General features: G+C 45.2%; 1 protein-coding gene across 3 annotated transcripts in view; it reads left to right on the top strand.

The window, feature by feature from the left end:
- UBE3C (ubiquitin protein ligase E3C) overlaps nucleotides 1-25,826 on the top strand; it is a 542,607-nt gene that overhangs the window by 118,676 nt on the left and 398,105 nt on the right. For 2 of the 3 annotated variants that reach the window (XM_050785708.1, XM_050785709.1), the window contains exons 20-23: nucleotides 5,482-5,670; nucleotides 5,772-5,838; nucleotides 8,647-8,777; nucleotides 20,529-22,308. In XM_050785708.1, the coding sequence (XP_050641665.1) occupies nucleotides 5,482-5,670; nucleotides 5,772-5,838; nucleotides 8,647-8,777; nucleotides 20,529-20,699 (558 nt within the window). In that variant the 3' untranslated portion in view covers nucleotides 20,700-22,308. Of the gene's footprint in view, nucleotides 1-5,481; nucleotides 5,671-5,771; nucleotides 5,839-8,646; nucleotides 8,778-20,528; nucleotides 22,309-25,826 lie in introns of those variants that run through there. The other variant, XR_007724501.1, reaches the window with a different exon arrangement.

Raw genomic sequence — 25,826 nt, 5'->3', positions numbered from 1 at the left:
GGTTCAAGCGGTTCTCCTGCCTCAGCCTCCTGAGTAGCTGGGACTACAGGCATGCGCCACCACGCCCCGCTAACTTTGTGTTTTTAGTAGAGACGGGGTTTCTCCATATTGGTCAGGCTGGTCTCGAACTCAGGTGATCTGCCCGTCTTGGCCTCCCAAAGTGCTAGGATTACAGGTGTGAGCCACCGCCCCTGACCCGACAGAGTCTTTTACATGGTCTTCCTTCAGCTGTAGTTGCATGGATCAGGACTTCATTCCTTTTCTTTCCAGATGATAGTCCATTATATGGATCTACCACAAGGTCTTTGTTGGTTGGTGGACATTTGCGTTGTTCCTGTGTTTGGGCTATTAAGAATATTGTGGTTATAAACATCCACGTACAGCATACTAAAATAATTATTAGTGAGTTAGTAACATCTGGGATTTGCTTCAAATACACTCTGAGCATCCATAATCTGAAAATCCAGAATGTTCCAAAATCCAAAACTTTGTGAGTGCCGACATGAAGCTCAAAGGAAATGCTCATTGGGCCATTTCAGGTTTTTGGATTAAGGATTCTTACTGATGAGTATAATGCAAGTATTCCAAAATTTGGGGGAAAAAATGCAAATCCAAACACTTCTGGCCCAAATATTTCACTCACATAAGGGATACTGGCCCTGAGTGGTGAGAACAGGGGCAGAAAGTGGGGGTATCAGTGCCAGAGACTGGCCGGGAGGTGTGATGCCTGATGAACTGGCTGTGTGGGGTTGGGAGCTCATACACTATTCTGTCTACTTTAGCATGTGGGGTTTTTTGTTGTATTGTTTTGAGACAGGGTCTCACTCTGTCACCCAGGCTGGAGGAGTGTAGTGATGCCGTCTCGGCTCACTGCACCCTCAGCCTCCTGAGTAGCTGGGATTACAGGCGTGCACCACCAAACCTGGCTCATTTTTGTGTTTTTTGTAGAGACAGTGTCGCCCTGTGTTACCCACGTTGATCTCAAATTCCTGAGCTCAAGCGATCCTCCTTGCCTCAGCCTCCCAAAGTGCTGGGATTACAGGCGTGAGCCACCATTCCTGGCTGATTTTTGTATTTTTTGTAGACATGGGTGTCTCCCTGTGTTGTCCAGGCTGGTCTCAAACTCCTGGGCTCAAGTGATCCTCCTGCCTCTGCCTCCCCAAGTGCTGGAATTACAGATGCAAGCTGGCTTTCTGTCCAAGAGCCATATTTTATTTGGTTACAGTTTATTTAGTTGCTTTTGTTTCTACATATTTTTCCATACCATAGAGCTGAATTTTCAACAATGCAAAGTTTAGATAATTTGGGGGGCTCTCACTGTCATCAGGAAGTGCTGACACCCAGTGATGTTGCTGCTGTGGCCTTGCGCCACCTAGTGGCCTGATTTCTAAGTGGCACAAAAGCCTCCGGACGGTGAGTGTTGTGTGACCTGCCTGAGGCCTTTGCTAATGTGAGCGTTTCCCATTTTTCCTTCTGAAATAAATGGTAATAGTGAAACGTCGCATATGCAAGAATTCCATTAAAGCACTGCCGATAATACTGGAATCTGTTAAAAGCAAAAGTGTGAAGTTAAGATGGTCCAATTATTCATAGAAATTCCCACTGAGTTAAAAATTATAGATAATGTATGAGAATAATTATACTAAAGAGCCTAATTAGAAAAATTAAGAAATTCACTAGTGAAGCAGCTAATTTAGAGGAAGATCTTAAGGATTTCTATAGAAACAAATAGGTAGTCCTCCATATAAGTTTTTAAGTTTATAAAGTATGATTTAAAGACTTGAAATAGGCCGGGCGCGGTGGCTCAAGCCTGTAATCCCAGCACTTTGGGAGGCCGAGGCGGGTGGATCACGAGGTCAGGAGATCGAGACCATCCTGGCTAACATGGTGAAACCCCGTCTCTACTAAAAATACAAAAAACTAGCCGGGCGTGGTGGCGGGCGCCTGTAGTCCCAGCTACTCGGAGGCTGAGGCGGGAGAATGGCGTGAACCCGGGAGGCGGAGCTTGCAGTGAGCCGAGATTGCGCCACTGCACTCCAGCCTGGGCAACACAGCGAGACTCCGTCTCAAAAAAAAATAAATAAAAAATAAAAATAAAGACTTGAAATATGCAAATACTTTATTGTGTCAGCAGGTTATGTTAATCATCCCTTTTAAAATATAGTGCTTCTCTCAAATTTGTTTTCCTCAGTGTAATCAATTTGGCTGTTAATCTGTTTAATAGTGACCATGAAATTTTAGACGACTGATTTACATATAACTCTTTCTAGCGGAAAATGCTAAGGGTTTAAGTGTAAGAAGGACCCACAAATAACCATCTGTTAGGTAAAAAAAGATTGGACTTGAGTCACGACACCTTGCTTCAGGTCCTGGTTTGGCCGCTTTTCTGTGAGTCTTAAGGAAGTCACAAGACCCCTTCCTCATCTCATAGACGGGTGTGAGTGCCGGAGGATGAAATGAGCTAATGGAAGTAGGTCATGTACGGTGGTGTCTTGTGGGGCCTTATGGATTCCAAGTGAAAATAGACCTTTTGGGGCCGGGCGCGGTGGCTCAAGCCTGTAATCCCAGCACTTTGGGAGGTCGAGACGGGCGGATCACGAGGTCAGGAGATCGAGACCATCCTGGCTAACACAGTGAAACCCCGTCTCTACTAAAAAATACAAAAAACTAGCCGGGCGAGGTGGCGGGCGCCTGTAGTCCCAGCTGCTCGAGAGGCTGAGGCAGGAGAATGGCGTGAACCCGGGAGGCGGAGCTTGCAGTGAGCTGAGATCCGGCCACTGCACTCCAGCCTGGGCGACAGAGCGAGACTCTGTCTTTGGAAAAAAAAAAAAAAAAAAAAAAAGAAAATAGACCTTTTGGAGGAACAGAGAGGACAGCTCTTGGTATCTTGCTGTCCTGAGAACTGCTCTAGTTAAATATATTTGTATTTAGAGGAAATTTTTTTTTTTTTTTTTTTTTTTTTTTTTTTTGAGACAGAGTCTTGCTCTGTCACCCAGGCTGGAGTGCAGTGGCACAATCTCGGCTCACTGCAAGCTCCGCCTCCCAGGTTCACACCATTCTCCTGCCTCAGCCTCCCGAGTAGCTGGGACTACAGGCACCCGCCACCACACCCGGCTAATTTTTTGTATTTTTAGTAGAGACGGGGTTTCACCATGTTAACCTGGATGGTCTCGATCTCCTGACCTCATGATCCACCTGCCTCGGCCTCCCAAAGTGCTGGGATTACACAGGCGTGAGCCACCATGCCCGATCTAGAGGAAATTTTAAGTATGTCCCTCAGATCTGAAATTTAGCACTTATGTGACATGATTTTTAAGTACACATAGTTGTTTAGGCTTAGCCTGAGAGAAGATTTTAAATTAAAAGTAGTGTAACCATGTATTAGAGGGGCCGGGTGCAGTGGCTCACGGCTATAATCACAACACTTTGGGAGGCCAAAGCAGGTGGATCATTTGAGGTCAGGAGGTCAGACCAGCCTGGCCAACATGGTGACCAGCCTGGCCAACCCTGTCTCTACTAAAAATACAAAAAAATGATCCGGGCGTGGTGACGTGTGCCTGTAATCCCAGCTACTCGGGAGGTTGAGGCACAAGAATCGCTTGAACCCAGGTGGCGGAGGTTGCAGTGAGCCGAGATTGCTCTGACAGAGTGAGACCTTGTCTCAAAAAAAAAAAAAAAAGTTACTAGAAATGTCTGTTTTTTCTGATCAGGCAAGGTAATTGGGAGCCTTGGAAGTTCCTTTAACTGATAACTTCACTGGTCCTTTGTCTTCCAAATCATACAAGTACATCATCATTTATTACCCACCTCTAATCCATTTAAAGGAGGGGTGGTATTTTATATATTGAAATATAATAGCTAGCCTCCTGAGGCTTGGTTAACAGATGGACTGTCAGCTGAGTACAAGCAAAGGAATTAAGGTAATGAACACAATCTTTAATCAGAATGAAGACAATGGAATTGAAAGCCCATTCTTAGGCTTGATGGTTCCAAACCTTAGGAAGTGAATTAGTGAGAATAATTGAATCATCATTTAAAATGTGAAACATTAAAAGAAGCAGATCTGGTAAGTTGAACGTTCAAGTTCAGTTTGAACATTCTATGTAAAATGAGAACCAGCAAATGACTGTCCTGTAACTATCAGCTGTAGGATGACTTAAGTCAGGCTCTCTAGCAGATTTGTGAAACAGTCTTTCTGTAAATGGTAAGAGACTGGGACATCAGTGCCGTTGCCCAGAGGCAGCAGTCTTGTCTGTTACTCTAGGAATATTAAAGCTACCAGGAAACTGAAGGCTGTGAAAAGAAAAGAATGGAAAGGTAGGGAAGTTGAAATGTCTTTGTTCATTTATTTTGGGCTTATTTTATATTTTCTTTGTCCATAGTATAGGCTGCCCTCATCTAACCCCAGGAATGCAGTTGGGGTGTTTTTGTTGTTTTTTTTGTTTTGTTTTGTTTTAGAAATGTAGGTGGGGGTCTTGCTTTATCTCAAACTCCTGGGCTTAAGGGATCCTCCTGCCTCAGCCTCCCACAGTGCTAGGATTAGAGGCGTGAGCCACTATACCCAGCCTGTTTTTTGGTTTTCTTAATAAATACTTTTTAAAATTTTTTTTATTTAAAATATACTCTTTATAAATTATGATTAAATGCTTATAGTATTTAGCTCATGTACTGTTTTGTATTTATTAATTCATTCAATCTCATAATCACAGCAATTCCAAGTCAGACAAATATCACCATTTTATTAATGGCCAAAAATTTCAAGGTGTAAAGTGACTTGTCTGTCATACAAGTGGGGGACAGTAAGATCCAGGTCTGTGTTTCCGCTATGTTGCTTTTCTCGTGAGCACTCTCATGGTGCTTATGGGAGCCCCACGTTATACCTGCAAATTCTGTGAGTGTAGCCATGTACTAATAAAAAGTGTTCTTACTCACTCTGTTTATATACATAAGAAATTGGCTGATGTATTATCACTGATCGTTACCACCACCCTTTGCGTCGTAATTAAAGTGCTTTATGGTAATGGCATTGTGGAAGCACAGGTAAGTGTGTGCTGCTTATATGGATGAAAATGAGTAATCACTTTACTACAGCCTTTCCGTTTCCTCCAGAATGAGTCGCGTTTTCTCTTCTGAGTTACGGTGATTGTTTGCTTCATATCTTTGCCCTTCGTGATTTCTCATTTTTGTTTAAATAAAATTGCCATGGTGACATTGCTGCACAATTCCCTAGTGTTTTGGAGGAAACATGGATGGTTAGTGATCTTAAAGACAGAATAAGGTGCTGGGCTTTGGAGACTCTTCTTGGAGAGGTGCATTTTTGCATCTGTGCACGATGGTATGCATACTCACGTACTGTTTCGTATTTAGATCCTCATTCACAAAGCATCAAGTCCTATTTCCTTAAAACATTTGTTTCTTTTTTTTTTTCAACCTATTATCATACTTTGAGGATTTTGAGATCCTTACGTTTTGTATTTCCAGGTAGTTGAACTAAAATTCGGTGGGAAGGACATCCCTGTCACCAGCGCCAACCGGATTGCGTACATCCACTTGGTGGCGGACTACAGGCTCAACAGGCAGATCCGCCAGCACTGCCTGGCTTTCCGACAGGGCCTTGCCAATGTTGTCAGCCTCGAGTGGCTCCGAATGTTTGATCAGCAAGAAATTCAGGTACCATACCTGCTGACTTTCTGGGACACGCTTGTCACAGGAAATGAAAAGCCTTTCCTAAAATTTACCTCAAATATTGTTATTTGAACTTTTTTCCTTAGGTATTAATTTCTGGTGCACAAGTTCCCATAAGCCTAGAGGACCTAAAATCCTTTACAAACTATTCAGGTATGTTATCATTACTGGTTATTGTTTCTGAAGATGTTGCAGGTGATCATATTTCCAAAGTAATTTTTATTTTTTTATTTTTTATTTTTTTTCAGACAGAGTTTCACTCTTGTCTCCCAGGCTAGAGTGCAGTGGCGCAATCCCAGCTCACTGAAACCTTTGCCTCCCCGGTTCAAGCAATTCTCCTGCGTCAGCCTCCCAAATAGCTGGGATTACAGGCACCTGCCACCAGGCCCAACTAATTTTTGTATTTTGAGTAGAGACAGGGTTTCGCCATGTTGGCCAGGATGGTTTCCTGGTAGCATGAGCTACCATGCCTGGCCCTTGCCAAAGTAATTTTTATTATAATCTTTTGTATGGGTAATTTACATGGTTCAAAAACCAGATGGCTGAGTGCAGTGGCTCACGCCTGTAATCCCAGCCTTTGGGAAGCTGAGGCAGGTGGATCACTTGACCTCAGGAGTTTGAAACCAGCCTGGGCAATGTGGCGAAATCCCATCTCTACAAAAAAATACAAAAATTAGCTGGGTGTGGTGGCGCACACCTGTAGTCCCAGCTACTTGGGGTGCTGAGGCAGGAGAAGCACTTGAGCTGGGAAACAGGTCGTGGGCTCTGAGCGTGGGCAGTGAGCTGAGAGCATGCCACTGCACTCCAGCCTGGGCGACAGGAGTGAAACTAAATAAATAAATATATACATACATATATACATGAGCAAAAACAATTAAACAGATGTTTAACATAAGAAGTTAGATAAATGGCCAGTAAGCAAATAAGCACACGACGCGATGTGCAACACTGTTAGTCATAGAAAAATGCCACTTAAATCCAAATGAGATAACCCCACATACCCACTAGTTGTCTACTGGGTGCAAGTGAAAGCTTTTTGAGGAAATGGAAATATTCTAAAGCTGGATTGTGCTGATGGCTGCAAAACTCTAAATTTACAAAAAAATCATTCTTACATATACCTGTGTGTATCCATGTGTATGTATCTCTTATCTGTAGTTAGTTTGTATCGCCCTAAATTTGAAGTCTAATCTTTATGTAAAAGCAAGTAATGCCTAAGGTCACATTGTCCCCATGATCAGGTCATAAGTTTAAGGAAATGAAATCAATCTGACCTTTCATTTGCCAAGAGATTGTCTTTGGTTGTTTGCGTTACCCATCTGCACTGAGGGTTTACACCTTTAATAATCTCAGCTATGCCAGTAAATAGGTTTAAAATAGTCTATTCATTGTGGTGCCAATTAATGCACTTAAGATATTTTATTGGTGTTATTTCTGTAGTATATTAACAATGAGGGAACAATATATAGCAATTATTTTAGGTTTAGAAAGCACTTTACTAGATTAAAAGCTGTAAGTGGCAGACATTACATTTTAGAATAGTGATCTCATCATATGGTGAGATTGGTTGTTAGCCATGGTATTAATATTGGAATGATAATAAGTTATCAGAAGGAAAAATGATAAAATTAATTCAGACACCAAATCATGCTGGGAAAACACCCAGCTGTATTAGTACTGGACCCATTGTCCGTCGTTTCAGATCTGTGGCCACATGCAAACCCATTCTCCACAGTCTTCTCAGCAGTGGCTTTGAACTGCTAGCACAGTTCTTCAAAATAAGGCTCATTTGCAGTAGCTTTTGGTGCCTGCATTCATCTTTATAGCTACAGGGTGATCCTTATTCTAGCTTTTTATTTTATTTTTTGAGGGCAAATCTCGCCCTGTCACCCAGGCTGGAGTGCAGTGATGCAATCTCAGCTCACTGCAACCTCCACCTTCTGGGTTCAAGTGATTCTCCCACCTCAGCGTCCCGAGAAGCTGAGATGACGGGTGTGCCCCACGACGTCCAGCTAATTTTTTTTTTTTTTTTTTTTTTTTTTTTTTTTTTTTTTTTTTTTTTTTTGTGATGGAGTCTTGCTCTGTAGCCCGGGCTGGAGTGCAGTGGCCGGATCTCAGCTCACTGCAAGCTCCGCCTCCCGGGTTTAGGCCATTCTCCTGCCTCAGCCTCCAGAGTAGCTGGGACTACAGGTGCCCGCCACCTCGCCCGGCTAGTTTTTTGTATTTTTAGTAGAGACGGGGTTTCACAGTGTTAGCCAGGATGGTCTCGATCTCCTGACCTCGTGATCCGCCCGTCTCGGCCTCCCAAAGTGCTGGGATTACAGGCTTGAGCCACCGCGCCCGGCCCGTCCAGCTAATTTTTGTACTTTTGGTAGAGACGATTTCACCACATTGGCCAGGCTGCTCTTGAGCTCCCAGCCTCAAGTGATCCGACAGCCCAGGCCTCCCACAGTGCTGGGATTACAGGTGTGAGCCACTGTGCCTGGCCCTGCTTTGACCCTCCTTAAGTTGCTCCTCTTCTTGTACTTTGCCCATCACCTCCACATAATTGGCAGTGGGTGGGGCAGAGGCAAGGGGAGTCAGAGAATTCCACTTTTGCATTTACAATCGGTCCTTCATATCTGTGGGTTCTTTCCACATCCATGGCTTCAACCAATTGCAGACTTAAAATATTTGAGGAAAAAGCAGTGGTTGTGTCTGCACTGAATGTGTGCTAAACAATAAATATGTCACAGCCATTTACATAGCCTCTGCATTAGATTAGATTATACAAGTGCTCTAGAGATCATGGAAGTGCACAGAAGGACGTACACAGGTGATACACAGATGCCACGCTGTTTTATAGAAGGGACTTGAGAATCCGTGGACTTCAGTATCCGTGGGGGTCTGGACCAATCCCTGTGGGTCCTGAAGGGTGAGTGTGCTTTGCATTTCGTAAACCACGTGTTCGTTTTGCCATAGGAGGCTATTCCGCAGACCATCCTGTTATTAAGGTCTTCTGGAGAGTTGTGGAGGGGTTCACTGATGAAGAAAAGCGCAAACTGCTGAAGTTTGTAACAAGCTGCTCTCGACCCCCTCTATTGGGGTTTAAGGTACACAACTTTCATGACATTTGCTTTAAAGACCACATCATCATAAGAAAGGCAGCAGAAGGGCCGGGCGCGGTGGCTCAAGCCTGTAATCCCAGCACTTTGGGAGGCCGAGACGGGCGGATCACGAGGTCAGGAGATCGAGACCATCCTGGCTAACACGGTGAAACCCCGTCTCTACTAAAAAATACAAAAAACTAGCCGGGCGAGGTGGCGGGCGCCTGTAGTCCCAGCTACTCAGGAGGCTGAGGCAGGAGAATGGCGGGAACCCAGGAGGCGGAGCTTGCAGTGAGCTGAGATCTGGCCACCGCACTCCAGCCTGGGCGGCAGAGCAAGACTCCGTCTCAAAAAAAAAAAAAAAAAAAAAAAGAAAGGCAGCAGAACATTCAGTAGGGTTAAACGAAGTCCTTTTACATACACTTCAGTTTTTATCTTCAGCTAGATTTTTAATTAAGTACTCGTTATGATGTATATATTTCAGTGCTAGTTTTATTTGGGGTTGCTTTTTTTGTTTGTTCACAATAACCTATTCACATGATAGTTGTACCTTGTGGTTATGATTGCCTGTGAACAAACCATGCATTTGGAGGGACTGTTTGCAATATTAATAATCAGTCTCATAAATCTGTAACACATCTTGGGCTTTTTGCTACTGAACTGAAGCAGGTACAACCTAGAGATGTTGATGGAGTGTATATGCTACCGAGCCTTATTTTACCACTTCTAGAAATTAATGTTGATCTTACGTAATTTGGCTTATTTTTAGCAATTAAAATTGCCTCAGGCAGGTGGATCATTTGAAATCAGGAGTTCGAGACCAGCCTGGCCAACATGATGAAACCTTGTCTCTGCTAAAAATACAGAAAAATGAGCCCCAGGCATGGTGGTGTGCACCTGTAATCCCAGTTACTTGGGAGGCTGAGGCACGAGAATTGCTTGAACCCAGGAGGTGGAGGTTGCAGTGAGCCGAGATTGCGCCACTGCACTGCACTTCAGCCTGGGTGACAGAGTGAGACCCTGTCTCCAAAAAAAAAAAAAAAAAAAAAAAGCCTCAGGAACATCTAATCATAATTCCTGTATTCATTGTAAATTAAAATAAAGCCATATTAACATTTAAAAATATAGTGATATATATTATAGAATAATATATAATTAGGTAAGTACTGTATGTAGCTTGTGCTTATGAAACTTAATAGACATTCACTTTCTTTTTTCCTTTTGTTTTTAATTAAGATGGGCACTTGCTGTATCACCCAGGCTGGAGTGCAGTGGTGTGATCACAGCTCACTGCAGCCTCAACCACCCAGATTCAAGCATATTCCCACCTCAGCCTCCCAAGTAGCTGGGACTACAGGCATATACCACCGTGCCTGGCTAATATTTTGATTTTTTATAGAGAGAGGTTTCACTGTATTCCCCAGGCTGGCCTCCAGCTCCTGGGCCCAAGCAGTCCTCTCACTTCAGCCCCCCAAGGTGCTAGGATGACAGGTGTGAACCACCACACCATGCCCAGCTGGATTCACTTTCAAATAACCTTCAATCAGAAAGACTTCCTGCACACTTACGTAGTCCCAGCTACTCTTGAGGCTGAGGTAGGAGGATTAGTTGAGCCCAGGAGTTTAAGACCAACCTGGGCAATGTGGTAGCAAGATCCCGTCTCAGGGGGGAAGAAAGTAATGTTGTTTTTTTGCTTTTTGATGGTTGTTTTGTTCGTTCGTTCGTTTGTTTGTTTGTTTTTTTGAGACGGAGTCTCGCTCTGTCGCCCAGGCTGGAGTGCAGTGGCCGGATCTCAGCTCACTGCAAGCTCCGCCTCCCGGGTTCACGCCATTCTCCTGCCTCAGCCTCCCGAGTAGCTGGGACTACAGGCGCCCGCCACCTCGCCCGGCTAGTTTTTTGTATTTTTTAGTAGAGATGGGGTTTCACCGTGTTAGCCAGGATGGTCTCGATCTCCTGACCTCGTGATCCACCCGTCTCAGCCTCCCAAAGTTCTGGGATTACAGGCTTGAGCCACCGCGCCCGGCCTGTTTGTTTGTTTTTTGAGGCAGAATTTTACTCTGTCGCCCAGGCTGGAGTGCAGAAGGCAATGGCACAATCTCGGCTCACTGCAACCTCTCCCTCCCTGGTTCAAGCAATTCTGCTGCCTCCGCCTCCTAAGTAGCTGTGATTACAGGCGTGCGCCACCATGCCTGGCTAATTTTTGTATTTTTAGTAGAGACGGGGTTTCACCATGTTGGCTAGGCTGGTCTCAAACTCCTGACCTCAAGTGATCCACCCGCCTTGGCCTTACACAGTGCTGGGATTATAGGCGTGAGCCATCATGCCCAGCCCCCCAAGTATTTTATTATATTTCTGAGTGAAGTTATTCTTTAACTTTTTACTTTGAAACTATTTTAAATGTATAGAAAAGTTGTGAGAATTGACCAGGAACTTCTAAACCCGCACTGACCAATTGTTAACGTTTTGCTACATTTACTTTATCATTCTTTTCATGCATTTCTTTCCTGAGTCATTTGAGAATAGGTTGAAGACATGAGGTCTTCCCTAAATATTTCAGCGCGTACTTCCTAAGACTAGAGACATTTTTGAAATGGCCACAATGAAATTATTACAAGTCCAGAAACTGGACTCTGACACACAGCACTTGCCGGATCCACTGGCTGCAGAGTGTGGTCCTGGGAAACCGGACTCTGACACACAGCACTAGTCGGATCCACTGGCTGTAGAGTGTGGTCCTGGGAAACTGGACTCTGACACACAGCACTTGTCGGATCCACTGGCTGTAGAGTGTGGTCCTGGGAAACTGGACTCTGACACACAGCACTTGCCAGATCCACTGGCTGTAGAGTGTGGTCCTGGGAAACCGGACTCTGACACACAGCACTAGTCGGATCCACTGGCTGTAGAGTGTGGTCCTGGGACCAGCAGTTGCAGCATCACTTGAGCATATGTTAAAAATGAACACTTTCAGGCCCCACTCAGACCTGAGTCAACACTCAGTGGGGGCGGAGCACCGCAGTCACCTTGTGACCGGCTCTTCAGGTGTTAGGCCAGTTGTCCCTTCACGCCCTTCGTAGAATCCGATCCAGGACCACACGTTGCATTTAATTGGCATGCTCTTTAGTTTCCTTTCTTCTGTATCCCCATTTTCAAGGGGTGCAGGCACGTTATCTTGAGAATGTTCGTCAGTGTGATGTCGCAGCCCCACTCTTGTGAGTGTACAGATGGCAGCGTATGTTTACACAGTGTGTATATGAATGTTCAGAGCAAGTCTTCATAATGGCCAAAAACTGGAAATCAGTACACAAACTGCTAGTAAATTCTATAGATTAAGAGATATTCAGAATTTAAAAGCAATAAATGATATCTACTGCACTGTGTATGAATATTGAAAACACTGCTAAGTGAACAAAGCAGACACAGAACGACGTATTAATTATACATAATTCTGTGTGGATAAACTGTCCTTTGAAAGGCACTTTTTTTTTTTTTTTTTTTTTTTTTTTTTTTTTTTTTTTTTTGAGATAGAGTCTCTGTCACCCAGGCTGGAGTGCAGTGGCGCGATCTCGGCTCACTGCAGGCTCCGCCTCCCGGGTTCACGTCATTCTCCTGCCTCAGCCTCCTCAGCAGCTGGGACTACAGGCGCCGCCACCGCGCCTGGCTAATTTTTTTTTTTTTGTATTTTTAGTAGACACGGGGTTTCACCGTGTTAGCCAGGATGGTCTTGATCTCCTGACCTTGTGATCTGCCCGCCTTGGCCTCCCAAAGTGCTGGAATTATAGGCGTCAGCCACCGCGGCCGGCCTGAAAGGCACATTTACAGACACAGAGCGGGTCGGGGGCTGCACAGGACTGGAGGTGGCAGCAGGAGCTTCGGAGAAGTGGAGTGACCCAAAACCGGATTGTGAGGGTCGCTGTGGAACTCTGTAAATTTGCTAAAATCATTGGATTGTACATTTAAACAGATAATCTTATAGTATGCCAAGTACACCTCAATTAAGCTATTCTTAAAAATTGACTATAGGCTGGGCGCGGTGGCTCAAGCCTGTAATCCCAGCACTTTGGGAGGCCGAGGTGGGTGGATCACGAGGTCAGGAGATCGAGACCATCCTGGCTAACATGGTGAAACCCCGTCTCTACTAAAAATACAAAAAACTAGCCGGCCGTGGTGGCGGGCGCCTGTAGTCTCAGCTACTTGGGAGGCTGAGGCGGGAGAATGGCGTGAACCCGGGAGGCGGAGCTTGCAGTGAGCTGAGATCACGCCACTGCACTCCAGCCTGGGAGACACAGCGAGACTCCGTCTCAAAAAAAAAAAAATTGACTATAAACTAACCCAGCATCTCAGTAAGTGCCCTCAGAACTGGAGCTGGGGCCGGCGCCGTGTCTCAAGCCTGTAATCCCAGCACTTTGGGAGGCCCAGACGGGCGGATCACGAGGTCAGGAGATCGAGACCATCCTGGCTAACACAATGAAACCCCGTCTCCACTAAAAATACAAAAAAATTAGCCAGGCGTGGTGGCGGCGCCTGTAGTCCCAGCTACTCGGGAGGCTGAGGCAGGAGAATGGCGGGAACCCGGGAGGCGGAGCTTGCAGTGAGCCGAGATCGCGCCACTGCACTCCAGCCTGGGCGACAGAGCGAGACTCCGCCTCAAAAAAAAAAAAAAAAAAGAACTGGAGCTGGGACCCAGTAGAGAGGTGGGAAGAAGTGAGGCCTAAGTGCAGTTTGTTTCAAATAGGAGGTCAATCATCGACACCGTTACGTTCTGGAAGTAATGAATAATAAAGATGTATAAACTTAAACGTGTTAGTAAATACCATTACTCAGTGATATCAGTAGAAATGATAATCTTCCAAATTGTTGGAGAGAAAAAAATAACCATGCAAAACAAGACAAACAGAACCAACAACTCTGTTGACCAGATACAGGGGTTGGGGTAGGAAGTAACATTCAGAATCATAAAATAGAAAACATAAAATGAGAGAAGCCTGAGTGTTCCAACAGTGAGTGCGGAGAAACTCACGTATTAAAAGAAAAAGACTTTGAGACAGGGCTAGGAAAACGCTGCCGCCTACAAGCGGCACACCTAAACGGAGTGACCCAGAACGGTTTAGTGGCACGTCCTGGTTCGTGTGTAAAGAAATAGATGGGTCTCCTTCAGAGTTGGAAGCGCGACCCATGTGACCAGATACGAAAATCTCTCAAGCACAGTGAAAACTGGGCACGTCCTGTGCTGGTGGTGGAGTCTAGAGGGCTTGCTGTGCTGGGGTCTAAAGAGCAGGAGGACTGCAGGTGAGGCATGCAGACGACGTTTTATCAGTAAAGGTGTTAATACCATTTGGTAATTATATTAACATTTATTATGATAGACAAGCCTTCTAGTATCTTTGTTTCAAAACTAGTTTGTTCCAAAGCTAGAGATAAGAAAATTATGTATCTCATCTAATTTCATAAAAGGAAGTTTGGAGGACCTGCTCCCATCAAAACACTGGAAGACGCAGAGACTTTTGTCAGCTCCTGGCTAATGAGATAATGCTAATCATGTGAGTAGCAATAAAAATTAGAAGTCCTACCAGACGTAGGTTCTAGACATTCTGACAGCCAACTAAAGAGCCAGCAATAACGTGTGCCTAGAAGTGCAAGAGCCTTCTCCACCTCCGTGATGCCTCCGGGTTTGTGCATGGCCACTTCAGCTGCATGAGCGTCGTAGGTTTAGGGGAACAGAAGTAGAGGGATTTACATTAGCTTTTAAAATCCCAAATAGACTGGCCTGGCGCAGTGGCTCACGCCTGTAATCCCAGCACTTTGGGAGGCCAAGGCAGGTGGATCACCTGAGGTCAGGAGTTTGAGACGAGCCTGACCAACATGGTGAAACCCTGTCTCTACTAAATACAAAAAACAACTTAGCCAGGCATGGTGGTGCATGCCTGTAGTCCCAGCTACTCGGGAGGCTGAGGCAGGAGAATTGCTTGAACCCGGGAGGTGGAGGTTGCAGTGAACCAAGATTGCGTCATTGCACTCCAGCCTGGGCAACAAGAGCAAAACTCAAAAAAAAAAAAAAAAATCCCAAATAGACTAAAAGGGAAAATCCCCTGCCCCAGTCATGACCCCGCACAATTGTAATGGAGTTACACCTGGAAAACACTTCTTGAGCATCCATGAGACAGTCTTCCTATTATTTTATTGTTCTCAGTGTTCTAACATATGTGAAATTTAATTGATTTTTCCATGATAAGTGTTTTTGAAGTTGTTATATGTTAGACATCCAGTTTGGAAAAATCATCTTAATATTTAGGCTTTCCGGTTAGCTTAGTATGCCTGGATTTGCCAGGGCTGCCATAATTAATGTAGACTTAAAGGAAGAAAATGTCTTTCAGTTGAAGTACTATAAATAGCAAAGGCAGGCAGGCATAATTTTAAAGTTATGAAACTCCTTAGTGCCAGATTATTGGAGAAGAATAACATCTGCTAAAGCTAATTAAAGTTTAATATGTTTAATAAATGTGATTGTTACAGACAAAAAATCATTAAAGTGCTGTAGAAAATTGTTAAGTTACCATCAGGCCACATAATAAATGGATGATTTTTCTCACTCTGAATTAATGCAAATTCCCGTTGTACTGTATTTAATTATGCACAAAATGGTGCCCTTGACTCAGATTTCAGTGAAGAACTTCATTTTTTTACTTTTAAGACTCCAAGTAGGAAATTCAATTAGCCTTGTGAAAGAAACACTAAATGTGGCATTTAATTGCAAAATATATTTTAAGCTTTTCATTTATGCAGTGACTTTGCCAGCATCACTGACCCCCTCATTCAGAGATCCTTTTCTGTTTCAAAAATGCGATGCTTCCGTTTTAGTATATTCAAGCATTTGTGAGAATTATTGCCCTCACACGCTCAGAATGCTGAATCATAAGTGTGATAAATTGTTCTTTCTAGTTCTCCTTTGGTTCTCGCTCTAACATTTTTATGAGAGATTTAAAGTAGCAAATAAACTGTAATTAGAAAAAAAAGACAATGGATTTTAGCACATATTATATGCCACATATATATTTTTAATGACGTTTATATTTAACAGTAGAGAGACCTACAAAGATCGGTAATAAGAATCATGTCAGTCTCTTCAAAGCTTTTTTTTTTTTTTTTTTTTTTTTTTTTTTTTGAGATAGAGTTTCGCTCTTGTTGCCCAGGCTGGAGTACAGTGGTGCGATCTCGGCTCACTGCAGCCTCCACCTGGGTTCAAGTAATTCTCTTGCCGCATCCTCCCGAGTAGCGGGGATTACAGGCACCTACCACCACCCCCAGCTAATTTTTTTGTGTTTTTAGTAGAGGCAGGATTTCACTATGTTGGCCAGGCTGGTCTTGAACTCCTGACCTCCGGTGGTCTACCCACCTCAGCCTCCCAAAGTGCTGAGTACAGGCATGTGCCACCACGCCTGCCCTCTTCATAGCATTTTGTGGGCTGTGCTCTTACTAGTTTTACCCTTAACATAAATTATATGCTAACCTCAACACATAATTGAAACAAAATCCAACCGAAATGCGGGTGTGGCCAGTTGGGTGCCTGTCGTTCTTTGTGACAGCTTCAGTGCTTCCAAAGGTTCCTGCAGAATGGGACATTGCTCTAGTTTTATTCATGTTCGACTACAGTTGTTAGGAGGTAATTACCTTTTCTATTTTTTTAATTTTTAATTTTTTTATTTTTGAACATAAGATTGTATTGTCTTCATAATAAAACAAAAGATGACACTTAGAGCTGGATCTCTTGGCCCTTCCTCCTCTTCTCTCCTCCCAGTTCAGAATGCTCCCATCTCCTTATAGCCAGTAATCTCTTAGATCTGCACCTATGCTCAACGCCCTCAAGCCTCAGCACAAGCTTCTTCACAGTTCTAGTCTTTTCCCAGAAAATCAGCTTAGTCTGCCCACCGTAGCCCCTCTGCTTCCTGTCCTAACGCCACTTTCCCCGGGCATACAGAGAAACCGTGGCGCTTTGTGGGGTTGCCACACTTACAGAAAGTCGAACGGGGGCCGGGTATGGGAGGCTGAGGCAGGCGGATCACCTGAGATCAGGAATTCTTGACCAGCCTAGCCAACATGGCGAAACTCCATCTCTACTAAAAATACAAAAATTAGCTAGGCATGATGATGGGCACCTATAGTCCCAGCTACTCGGGAGGTTGAGGCAAGAGATTTACTCGAACCTGGGAGGCAGAGTTTGCAGTGAGCCGAGATTGTGCCCTTGTACGCCAGCTTTGTTGAGAGAGCAAGACTCCGACTAAAAGAAGAAAAAAGTGTAGCAGGTTTCAGGAACATTCACCAGGTTTGTGGGAGCGCTGTTGGCACAGAAAGCACATTTTTTTATATTGTTGGATTTTTTTTTAACCTTCCAATAAAAGTAATGTTTTCATTATAGAAAATTGGAAATTGTGATCAAGTATAAGAAATCTATATTTTCTCCCATTCTAACCATTATTATGTTTTTTTATGTTTCCTTTTATTAGTACACGTTTTTATCTACATACATGAGTGTGTGTTAATGTATATATGCATAAATTTTTTCTGTTTTTGGTAGAGGTAGGATCTTGCTCTGTTACACAGGCTGTCTCAAACTCCTGGCCTTGAGTGATCTCCCACCTCAGCCTCCCAAAGCACCGGTATTACAGGTGTGAGCCAACATGCTTGGCCTGTTACACACACACAGACACACCCCTGGTATTACAGATGTGAGCCAACATACTCGGCCTGTTACACCCACACACACACATATATATATTGTTAAGACAGAGTTCACTCTTATTGCCCAGACTGGCTTGCAATGCGTGATCTCGGCTCACTGCAGCCTGCAACCTCTGCCTGCTGCCTCAGCCTCTCAAGTAGCTGGGATTTTACAGGCCTGCACCACCACAGCCGGCTAATTTTGTATTTTTAGTAGAGATGGGGTTTCGCCACGTTGGTCAGGCTGGTCTCGGAAATCCTGACCTCAGGTGATCCACCCGTTTCGGCCTCCCAAAGTGCTGTGATTACAGTCATGAACCACTGCTCCTGGTCATGTAATTTTTAAATATAATTTTAGCTGTATTCTGTGTTCAGTTTTATAGGCTACCTTTTTTACTCAACATTACGTCAGGATCATTTTTCCTCGTGTTATTCTTTGAAATATTTTTAATGGACTTTGTGGTGTCCCATCATGTGAGTTTACCGGTTTACTTCCTGTTCTTTAGTTGTTGACAGCTCTTCTTCACTGCCATGCTGTGAACCTCTTGTGCATCAGTTATCACGTGCGCCTCTAACCATTTCTTAGAGTGCAGTCCCAGGAGTTGTGGACATGGGTGAAGCTCCTGCTCCTGTTGCCAGGCCCACCTCTCAAGACTTTCGTGTACACATGTGCAGTGAAGGGCTGACCTAGTTAAGTCTCTGAAATCCGTGCCAGATACTAAATCTGCACAGGCTGGGACCGTGAGCAGACTGAGGGCAGTCTGTGCCTTATTGTCTTGCTGTTGGAAGAGAACACGTAAATCACATGTCTCCAATTTGAGGCAAGTAGCTAATGATGTTTGTGTATAAGAGGAAGGTGGAGTTATTGGTTCTCTGTGGCCATCAGAGGACCGACATTCCTATAGGTCTCATGCATTAAGTCTGTGTTCAGCAATCCCTAACAGAATTTTTGCCTACAGATATGTTTGCACAGTTGTGCAAACTAAGTACATATTCATTGCATCATTTTTTGTAAGAAGCTGAGAAAATTGCCCACCAGCACATCGTGCCACACACGTCCATGGAACACCATGCAGCCTCACCATTGATAGGGAAGATGACCGAGACACATTATCAGATGAGAAAAGCAAGGCACGGAATAGTGTGTCTAATGTGCTCACTGCCTCAATTTTAAAACTAGAGGAGGGAGAACGTTTTCTCGTACATGCATTAAATCTCTGGGAGCACTTGAGACGCTGAAGCGTTGGTTGCCCATGGGAATGGGAGCTGGGCGTCTGTGAGACAGGGTGAGAATTTTCACACTGCACCTTAGACACCAGAGCGTCACGAACGTCTGAAACAATGTTCAGATTTCCCGATCATCTTGCTTTTTTGGTTAACAATTATTTAAATTCTGGCACAAGCAAGCCATCATGCATTTCATCATGCATTTGGCCCACCTCCCTCAATTTTGCCTTGTAATTTAATTAATAGGGGAACTGGAACTGGGGCCGGTGCGGTGGCTCACGCCTGTAATCCCAGCACTTTGGGAGGCTGAGGTGGTCGGATCATGAGGTCAGGAGATTGAGACCATCCTGGCTGACACGGTGAAATCCCATCTCTACTAAAAATACAAAAAATTAGCCGGGCGTGGTGGCGGGCACTTGTAGTCCCAGCTACTCGGGAGGCTAAGGCAGAAGAATGGCGTGAACCCGGGAGGCGGAGCTTGCAGTGAGCCGAAATTGCACCACTGCACTCCAGCCTACGCGACAGAGCGAGACTCCGTCTCAAAAAAATAAATAAATAAAAATAATAGGGGAACTGGGTTGCGCTACGTTGCTTCTTTGTATCTCTTGAAAACCGATAGAGGTCTCATCAGATTCTAAATTTGAGTTTTTCTTTTTTTGGCAATAATATCACATAGATAATGTCGTATGCTTCCCATTCCCTTAATCATCGTAGAGATCCACTTCTCGTGAGTCATCTCCCCACAATGCTGGAATCAATCTCCGTGTCAAAATTCCTCTTGATTTTAGTGGTCACTTATCATCACTGCCTAGATCCATTGTTTAATGTGCTTCTAAAACAGCCGTGTTCTAATTACATAATTGTATCATGTATTAGCTGGAATTTTCTATTTAAAAACAGCTTTGTTTCTTCTCACCAGTTATTTGGTTAACCCGAGGAATAGCTTGTACAGGAAAGATAGAATAAATCTTGATCCTTTTATAGACAGGGTCTCGCTGTGCATTGCCCAGGCTGGAGTGCCGTGGTGTGATCATACCTCAGTAATCTCGACCTCCTGGACTCGAGAGATCTTTTCACCTCAGCCTCCCAAGTAGCTGGGAATATAGGGGCACACCACTCACCACACCTGGCTAATTGTTTTGATTTTTTGTTTTTAGTTGAAATGAGGTCTTGTTATGTTGCCCAGGCTGGTCTCGAACTCCTAAGCTCAAGCCATCCCCTAGCTAGGCCTCCCACAGTGCTGGGACTGCAGGTGTGAGCTATGCGCCTGGCCTGGAATGTTATTTATCCCTTTTTATGCCTGAAGCACAGTGCACAGTTTTTTATATAATTTAGAATTAAGCCATCAACGTAATTTTTTTAAAAAGCAAATGTGGGCCGGGCATGGTGGCTCACGCCTGTAATCCCAACACTTTGGGAGGCGAAGGTAGGTGGATCATGAGGTCAGGAGTTCGAGACCAACCTGGCCAATGTGGTGAAACCCCATGTCTACTAAAAATACAAAAATTAGCTAGGCATGGTGGCGGGCGCCTCTAATCCCAGCTACCTGGGAGGCTGAGGCAGGAGAATTGCTTGAACCCGGGAGGCAGAGGTTGCTGTGAGCCGAGATGGCGCCACTGCACTGCAGTATGGGCAACAAGAGCAAGACTCAGTCTCAAAAAACAACAACAACAAAGCAAATGTGGTTTCAGGAAAATGTGACTGCAGCGGTAACTTTTTACTGATTTGAGTTGGCACATTTTGTGTGCTTTGTATTAAAACTCATGTAATACCATGCTTGTTACAGTGACATCTTGTACACATGCTGTTTTTCAGGAGTTGTATCCCGCATTTTGTATTCACAACGGAGGCTCTGACCTTGAGCGGCTCCCCACAGCCAGCACCTGCATGAACCTGCTGAAGCTCCCTGAGTTCTATGACGAGACACTTTTGCGAAGTAAACTTCTCTATGCTATTGAATGTGCTGCTGGCTTTGAGCTGAGCTGAAGCTGATGCTGGGATCCGACCCCTGCAGAGAACCAGTGCTTCCTTCGTCAGCAGCGCCTCCCCAGACCCACAAGGATACTCAAACTGCACGCCTGAGGCTCTCCCAAGCTCCTTCTTTCATTCTGCCATTCCTCCCTCTCTTCCTTTTTTAAATGATTTTTATTACGATGTGGTCACTTATTTAGAGGGACATTGCTTTTCAAATAACTTAAAATAACACGTTATGTGCCATGTGGCTACTTTAGTAACATTGCCAAGAAGAGCACAGATTCTAGACTAGTGGCATCTCAGCGAAATTAACCAAAGATGAAGCTTTGGCTTTGCTGATGAGATCAGAGCCCTCCTGAGCAGGCAGGGCTGCTCCAGGGTTCAGACAAGGCTGCGCGGGCGGCAGAGATACAGGGTCTGAGGCTGAGGCGCCACGGGGCCGCTGCTGCTCATGTTGGATTGTTTACAAGCCTCATTATTAAAACTGAAGGCATTTTTTTCTGCTGCCTTTCCCAGAGTGGTTAGGTTTGGAAAAGAGATGACGATGGTAATATTTTATTTGTGCTTTTTAAGCCATTTCCCCAAATGGGACTAGCATGCTTGTTTTCAGTATACCATGGCCTGCCTCATGATGGTTTGGAGATACTGTCTGTGGATGTGAGGTGGGGACTTCATTCATTGTCCTATTTCTATCCCCACTTTGTGCCTGGAGAGCTTTCAGGGGAGGTGGAAGAGGAGGGTCTGCCCAGCTCCTGCAACATCTGTCACCCACTATACCCAGTTACTTGGGGGGAGGACAGACACTGGGGTGTTGTTAAAGTCGTTTGAACCAAAGTGGCAGCTGCATCTTTGTCCCGATGCTAGCCGTGCCGGTCTCTCCATCATCCGCTCGCCCTCCTTGCCCCTGGGCTGCGCCCACTTGTCTTCCTGGATATTTGGGGGTGACTGGCCGTGCTCAGCACCCTCTGCTTCCTGGTGCTGCTCTGACTCGAAGACGGGACAGTCCCTGGTGCAGATCCAGGGAAGGGGAGTGTCAGTAGTTCTTGCAGTAGGCACTTTATCAGGACCTGACTTGTTGCTGGGTGGTTTTAGTCTCAACAAACAGAAACGTTTCAAAGCGTCAGCTGTGGGAGCAGAGTGACCCTTTGCTGATGCTGGGGGAGGGGATTTAAATCCTCATTCATCTCTTCTGTCTAGTGTTTTACTGTCACTGGAGGCTCTGTGGGCTGTCATAGTTAATTGACCATAATTAGCAATATACTTTTAAATGTGGGAAAGCTGAATGACACTTTTAAGACAATGAACATGATCAAAACAAAATGTGTAATTTCTTAATTTGAATAATAAATTAAGCATTTAAATGCTATTCGTAGTCTTGATATACAGAAATAAAATAATTAGGGTTGGTCTTTTTTATTTTAGGTTGTTTTATGTTGAATGTTCTATATCTTATTAGTTAATTTGTATATTTTATTATCAGTATTTTGGAAATAGCATATCTGAGACTGAAGAGAAATTGACAATTCACTTATTTGTGGTTTTTTTCCTCAGCTATTCTGAGCTTATTTATTTATTTGTATGTTCTAATGGCTAAACATTTACATTAAATGTTTTTTTTTCCCAAGACTGTGTTGGAGTCCTACCCCAGATTGTTGTGATTAGTGCCACTCTGCTTTTGTAAAGCCACAGCTTCCGAATGGTACTAGTTTTATCACAGGTGCTTGCATGTCTCCAGCTAATGGAGTATAGTGAGATGGCCGACACTCCCTGAGAATCAGAGATCCTCGGGAGCAGTGCCTGTCATCGGGGCTGGGCTGAGTGTGGCTCCCAGGCCGGCAGCTGGTGTGCTCCTATCCAACCAGCCACGGGTGTTGCCTTCCCGAGTCTCCCATTGGGTCTGGCATTAGTTCTTGAAAAATTTCTGGAGGAAGTTTCTTTGTTTTTTGTTTTGTTTGCGCTTTTCTAGGTTCTGTCCTACTTTCTGCTTTCTGGTAATTTTGTACACAAACCTAAATGTTGCCTTGGGGTTATTGAGATACTTCTCATGAGGTGGTATCTGCAGAGAGATCTTTGTTTTGGTATCCTGAGCTCGTTAAGGCAGCTTTATCAATTGCAGTGGTTTGCACGATGGTGTGTGCTTTTGCGGAGTGTGCGAACCCAGGTACTGTCCCACCCCATCGTGAGCCTGCAGTCTACACTCTGTGCATCCGTGCCGTTGACAGGCAGGCCTCCAGTGGTGGAACTGGGAGCACGGGAAAGGCAGTGGTAGGGTTAATGACTCCTTCCAGGAACTTCCTGAGGAGGTGAGTGGTGAACCTGAAATAATTGAATGCGTCAGCTTTCTCATACTTTAAAGAAAAATAAACAGCTAAAGGCATCCAGTTAACTCAAATAGAAATTCAGAGCATGCTCAGCTCGTTCAGATTCGCCGCAAGCATCACAGCTAGCAGGATAGTCTAGGAAGTGTCGCAGCCACCCTGTGCATCCCTCACAGAACAGCAGGTTCACCTGGAGGTTTTTCTAATGAGAGATGACCTAGACTTCCCAAACACGGGCTGCGAGTGCCACACTGCGGCATGCTGGGATCAACCCGGGGTGGGGGGGGTTCCTGGTGCTTGGATGGTGGCCAGAGTTGGTGACCTGAAGAGACTGGTGACCAGCATGTCCAGGTGGGAAAAGGCACTGACTACACAAAGGTCTCTGCTTGCAGAAAAGTCTGAGGGTAAGTTCTTGAGGCTAAGTGCTTGGTGCCTCGGCTGATTGATCTGCGGAACAGGGACAGTCTAGAGGCTTAGGTTTCACGGGAGCATTCTGGAGATGTGATGGGCATTGCAGACAGGCTTTTGACTTTAACATACTGTGAACACAATAGAACCATGTTTGAATTTGTCTCCCTAGGTGACTGGCATCATAGGTTGCAAACATCGCATCTTCAGAAGCTCTAACAGCTTACAAGGTTAGAATAGTTTTGACCAAGGTCTTTTTTTTTGTTTGTTTGTTTTTTGAGACGGAGTCTTGCTCTGTCGCCCAAGCTGTAGTGCAGTGGCGCGATCTCGGCTCACTGCAAGCTCCGCCTCCCGGGTTCACGCCATTCTCCTGCCTCAGCCTCCCGAGTAGCTGGGACTACAGGTGCCCGCCACTGCGCCCGGCTAATTTTTTCTATTTTTAGTAGAGACGGGGTTTCACCATGGTCTCGATCTCCTGACCTTGTGATCCGCCCGCCTCGGCCTTCCAAAGTGCTGGGATTACAGGCGTGAGCCACCGCGCCCGGCCTTTTTTTTTTTTTTTTTTGAGACGGAGTCTTGCTCTGTAGCCCGGGCTGGAGTGCAGTGGCCGGATCTCAGCTCACTGCAAGCTCCACCTCCCGGGTTTACGCCATTCTCCTGCCTCAGCCTCCCGAGTAACTGGGACTACAGGCGCCTGCCACATCACCCGGCTAGTTTTTTGTATTTTTAGTAGAGACGGGGTTTCACGGTGTTAGCCAGGATGGTCTCGATCTCCTGACCTCGTGATCCGCCCGTCTCGGCCTCCCAAAGTGCTGGGATTACAGGCTTGAGCCACCGCGCCCGGCCTTGACCAAGGTCTTAATGATGAAAATGTTGCTGTATAAAGGCAACGTTTCTACATTACTACTACTTTTTCTTCTGCAGAAGTAGGCAGAAAACAGTAATCTCTTTAAATACTGATCTCTTTTTATGTGCTTTTTTTTTTTTTTTTTTTTTGGAGACAGTCTTGCTCGTTTGCCCTGGCTGGAGTACAGTAGCACTATCTGGACTCACTGCAACCTCCGCCTCCGGGGTTCGAGTGATTCTCCTGCCTCAGCCTCCCGAGTAGCTGGGATTACAGGCGTGAGCCACTGCGCCCAGCCCCACTTTTGCTTTAAAAGGATGGTTCACGTTCTGATTACCGAGATGGACTGCTGTGGTTTGGATTCATCGATTGCCCACTTCTAAATGTTGACAGGAGGCAGTGTCCATCATTAGCTTATAACTGAAGGCCTTATTTATGTTCAAAATACTGAGCTGAAGATCTCTTGACACCAATTTTCGGGTTCAGATAGGAACTCCCACCACCAGCCTCGTCTTCCCTGACCCAGGAGTGGGCAAAAGCAAGAGCAGAGGCTCGAAGGGTGTCACAGGAGGGAACCATAGCCAGCCAACTGGTGCTGCCTAGAGAGGCAAACAGCAGAAGTCGTTGGGTTTTTCTTTCTGCACGATCCATAATGAAGGCACATCTGTTGTGCTCATTAAGGCAATTTTATGTCATGAGAAGCAGCTTATTTTCAGTCTTGAATTTATTGTGGAGGGTGTTCACATATTGAGTCACCCAAAGGATTCAGTTGCTGGGAATGTTTCTTAGATTTGTGTAGCACAAGGTCTAGGCGTCTCCTTGAACTGCCAGGATTGCAGACAAAAGTCTGCCTCCATGAAGGGCGCTCCACGCCTTCACAGCTCAGGACCCGCGTGTGAACTGGCCAGCATCACTCCACGTACGCGCTGTGCTAGGTACTGGGATGGTGCTGATGGACTGATGAGTTGGAGGTGATGACTGAATAGATGCTGTTGTGCTCACATCCACAGGACCACAGACTTGACAGGACCAGAGCTGGTAGAGCTCATTCAAGTGTGGGGGGAGGTGGTCATTCTTAAAATGGCATCGTGTTCGTGGTCATCAGCTCCCTGTGGCTGCCATAGCAAATTACCACAAATCAGGTGGCTTAAAGCAGCAGCATTTCTCCTCTCCAGGGATCAGGAGGCCTCACAGCCTCAGGGAGGACCCCTCTGTCTCCTCCAGCTTCTGGGATCTGGTGTCTTCTCCCCCTGTCTCCAGTGTCCTGCCTTTTTCCTATAAAGACACCCCAGTAATCCAGGATGATCTCATCTCAAGATCCTCAGTTACATCTGCAAAGACTTTTTCCAAATAAGACCATGTACACATTCTGGGGCTCAGGATGTGGGCCTGTTTGTTTGGGCAGCACCGTTGAGCTGGCTGTGTTTGTTTTGTGTGGTAGGTAGGCCCTTGGGGATTTGGAAACGTGTTCTGGTTGTACTTTGCTGTTGCCCAGACAGACTTGAACAAGCCTTTCCTTTGACTCAGTAAAACGAGGGATGTACCAGGTCAGTGTTCCCAGCCCTTCCT

Source organism: Macaca thibetana, chromosome 3, assembly GCF_024542745.1.
Source record: "Macaca thibetana thibetana isolate TM-01 chromosome 3, ASM2454274v1, whole genome shotgun sequence".
Lineage (NCBI taxonomy): Eukaryota > Metazoa > Chordata > Mammalia > Primates > Cercopithecidae > Macaca > Macaca thibetana.
This window is presented reverse-complemented; position numbering and strand designations above follow the sequence as displayed.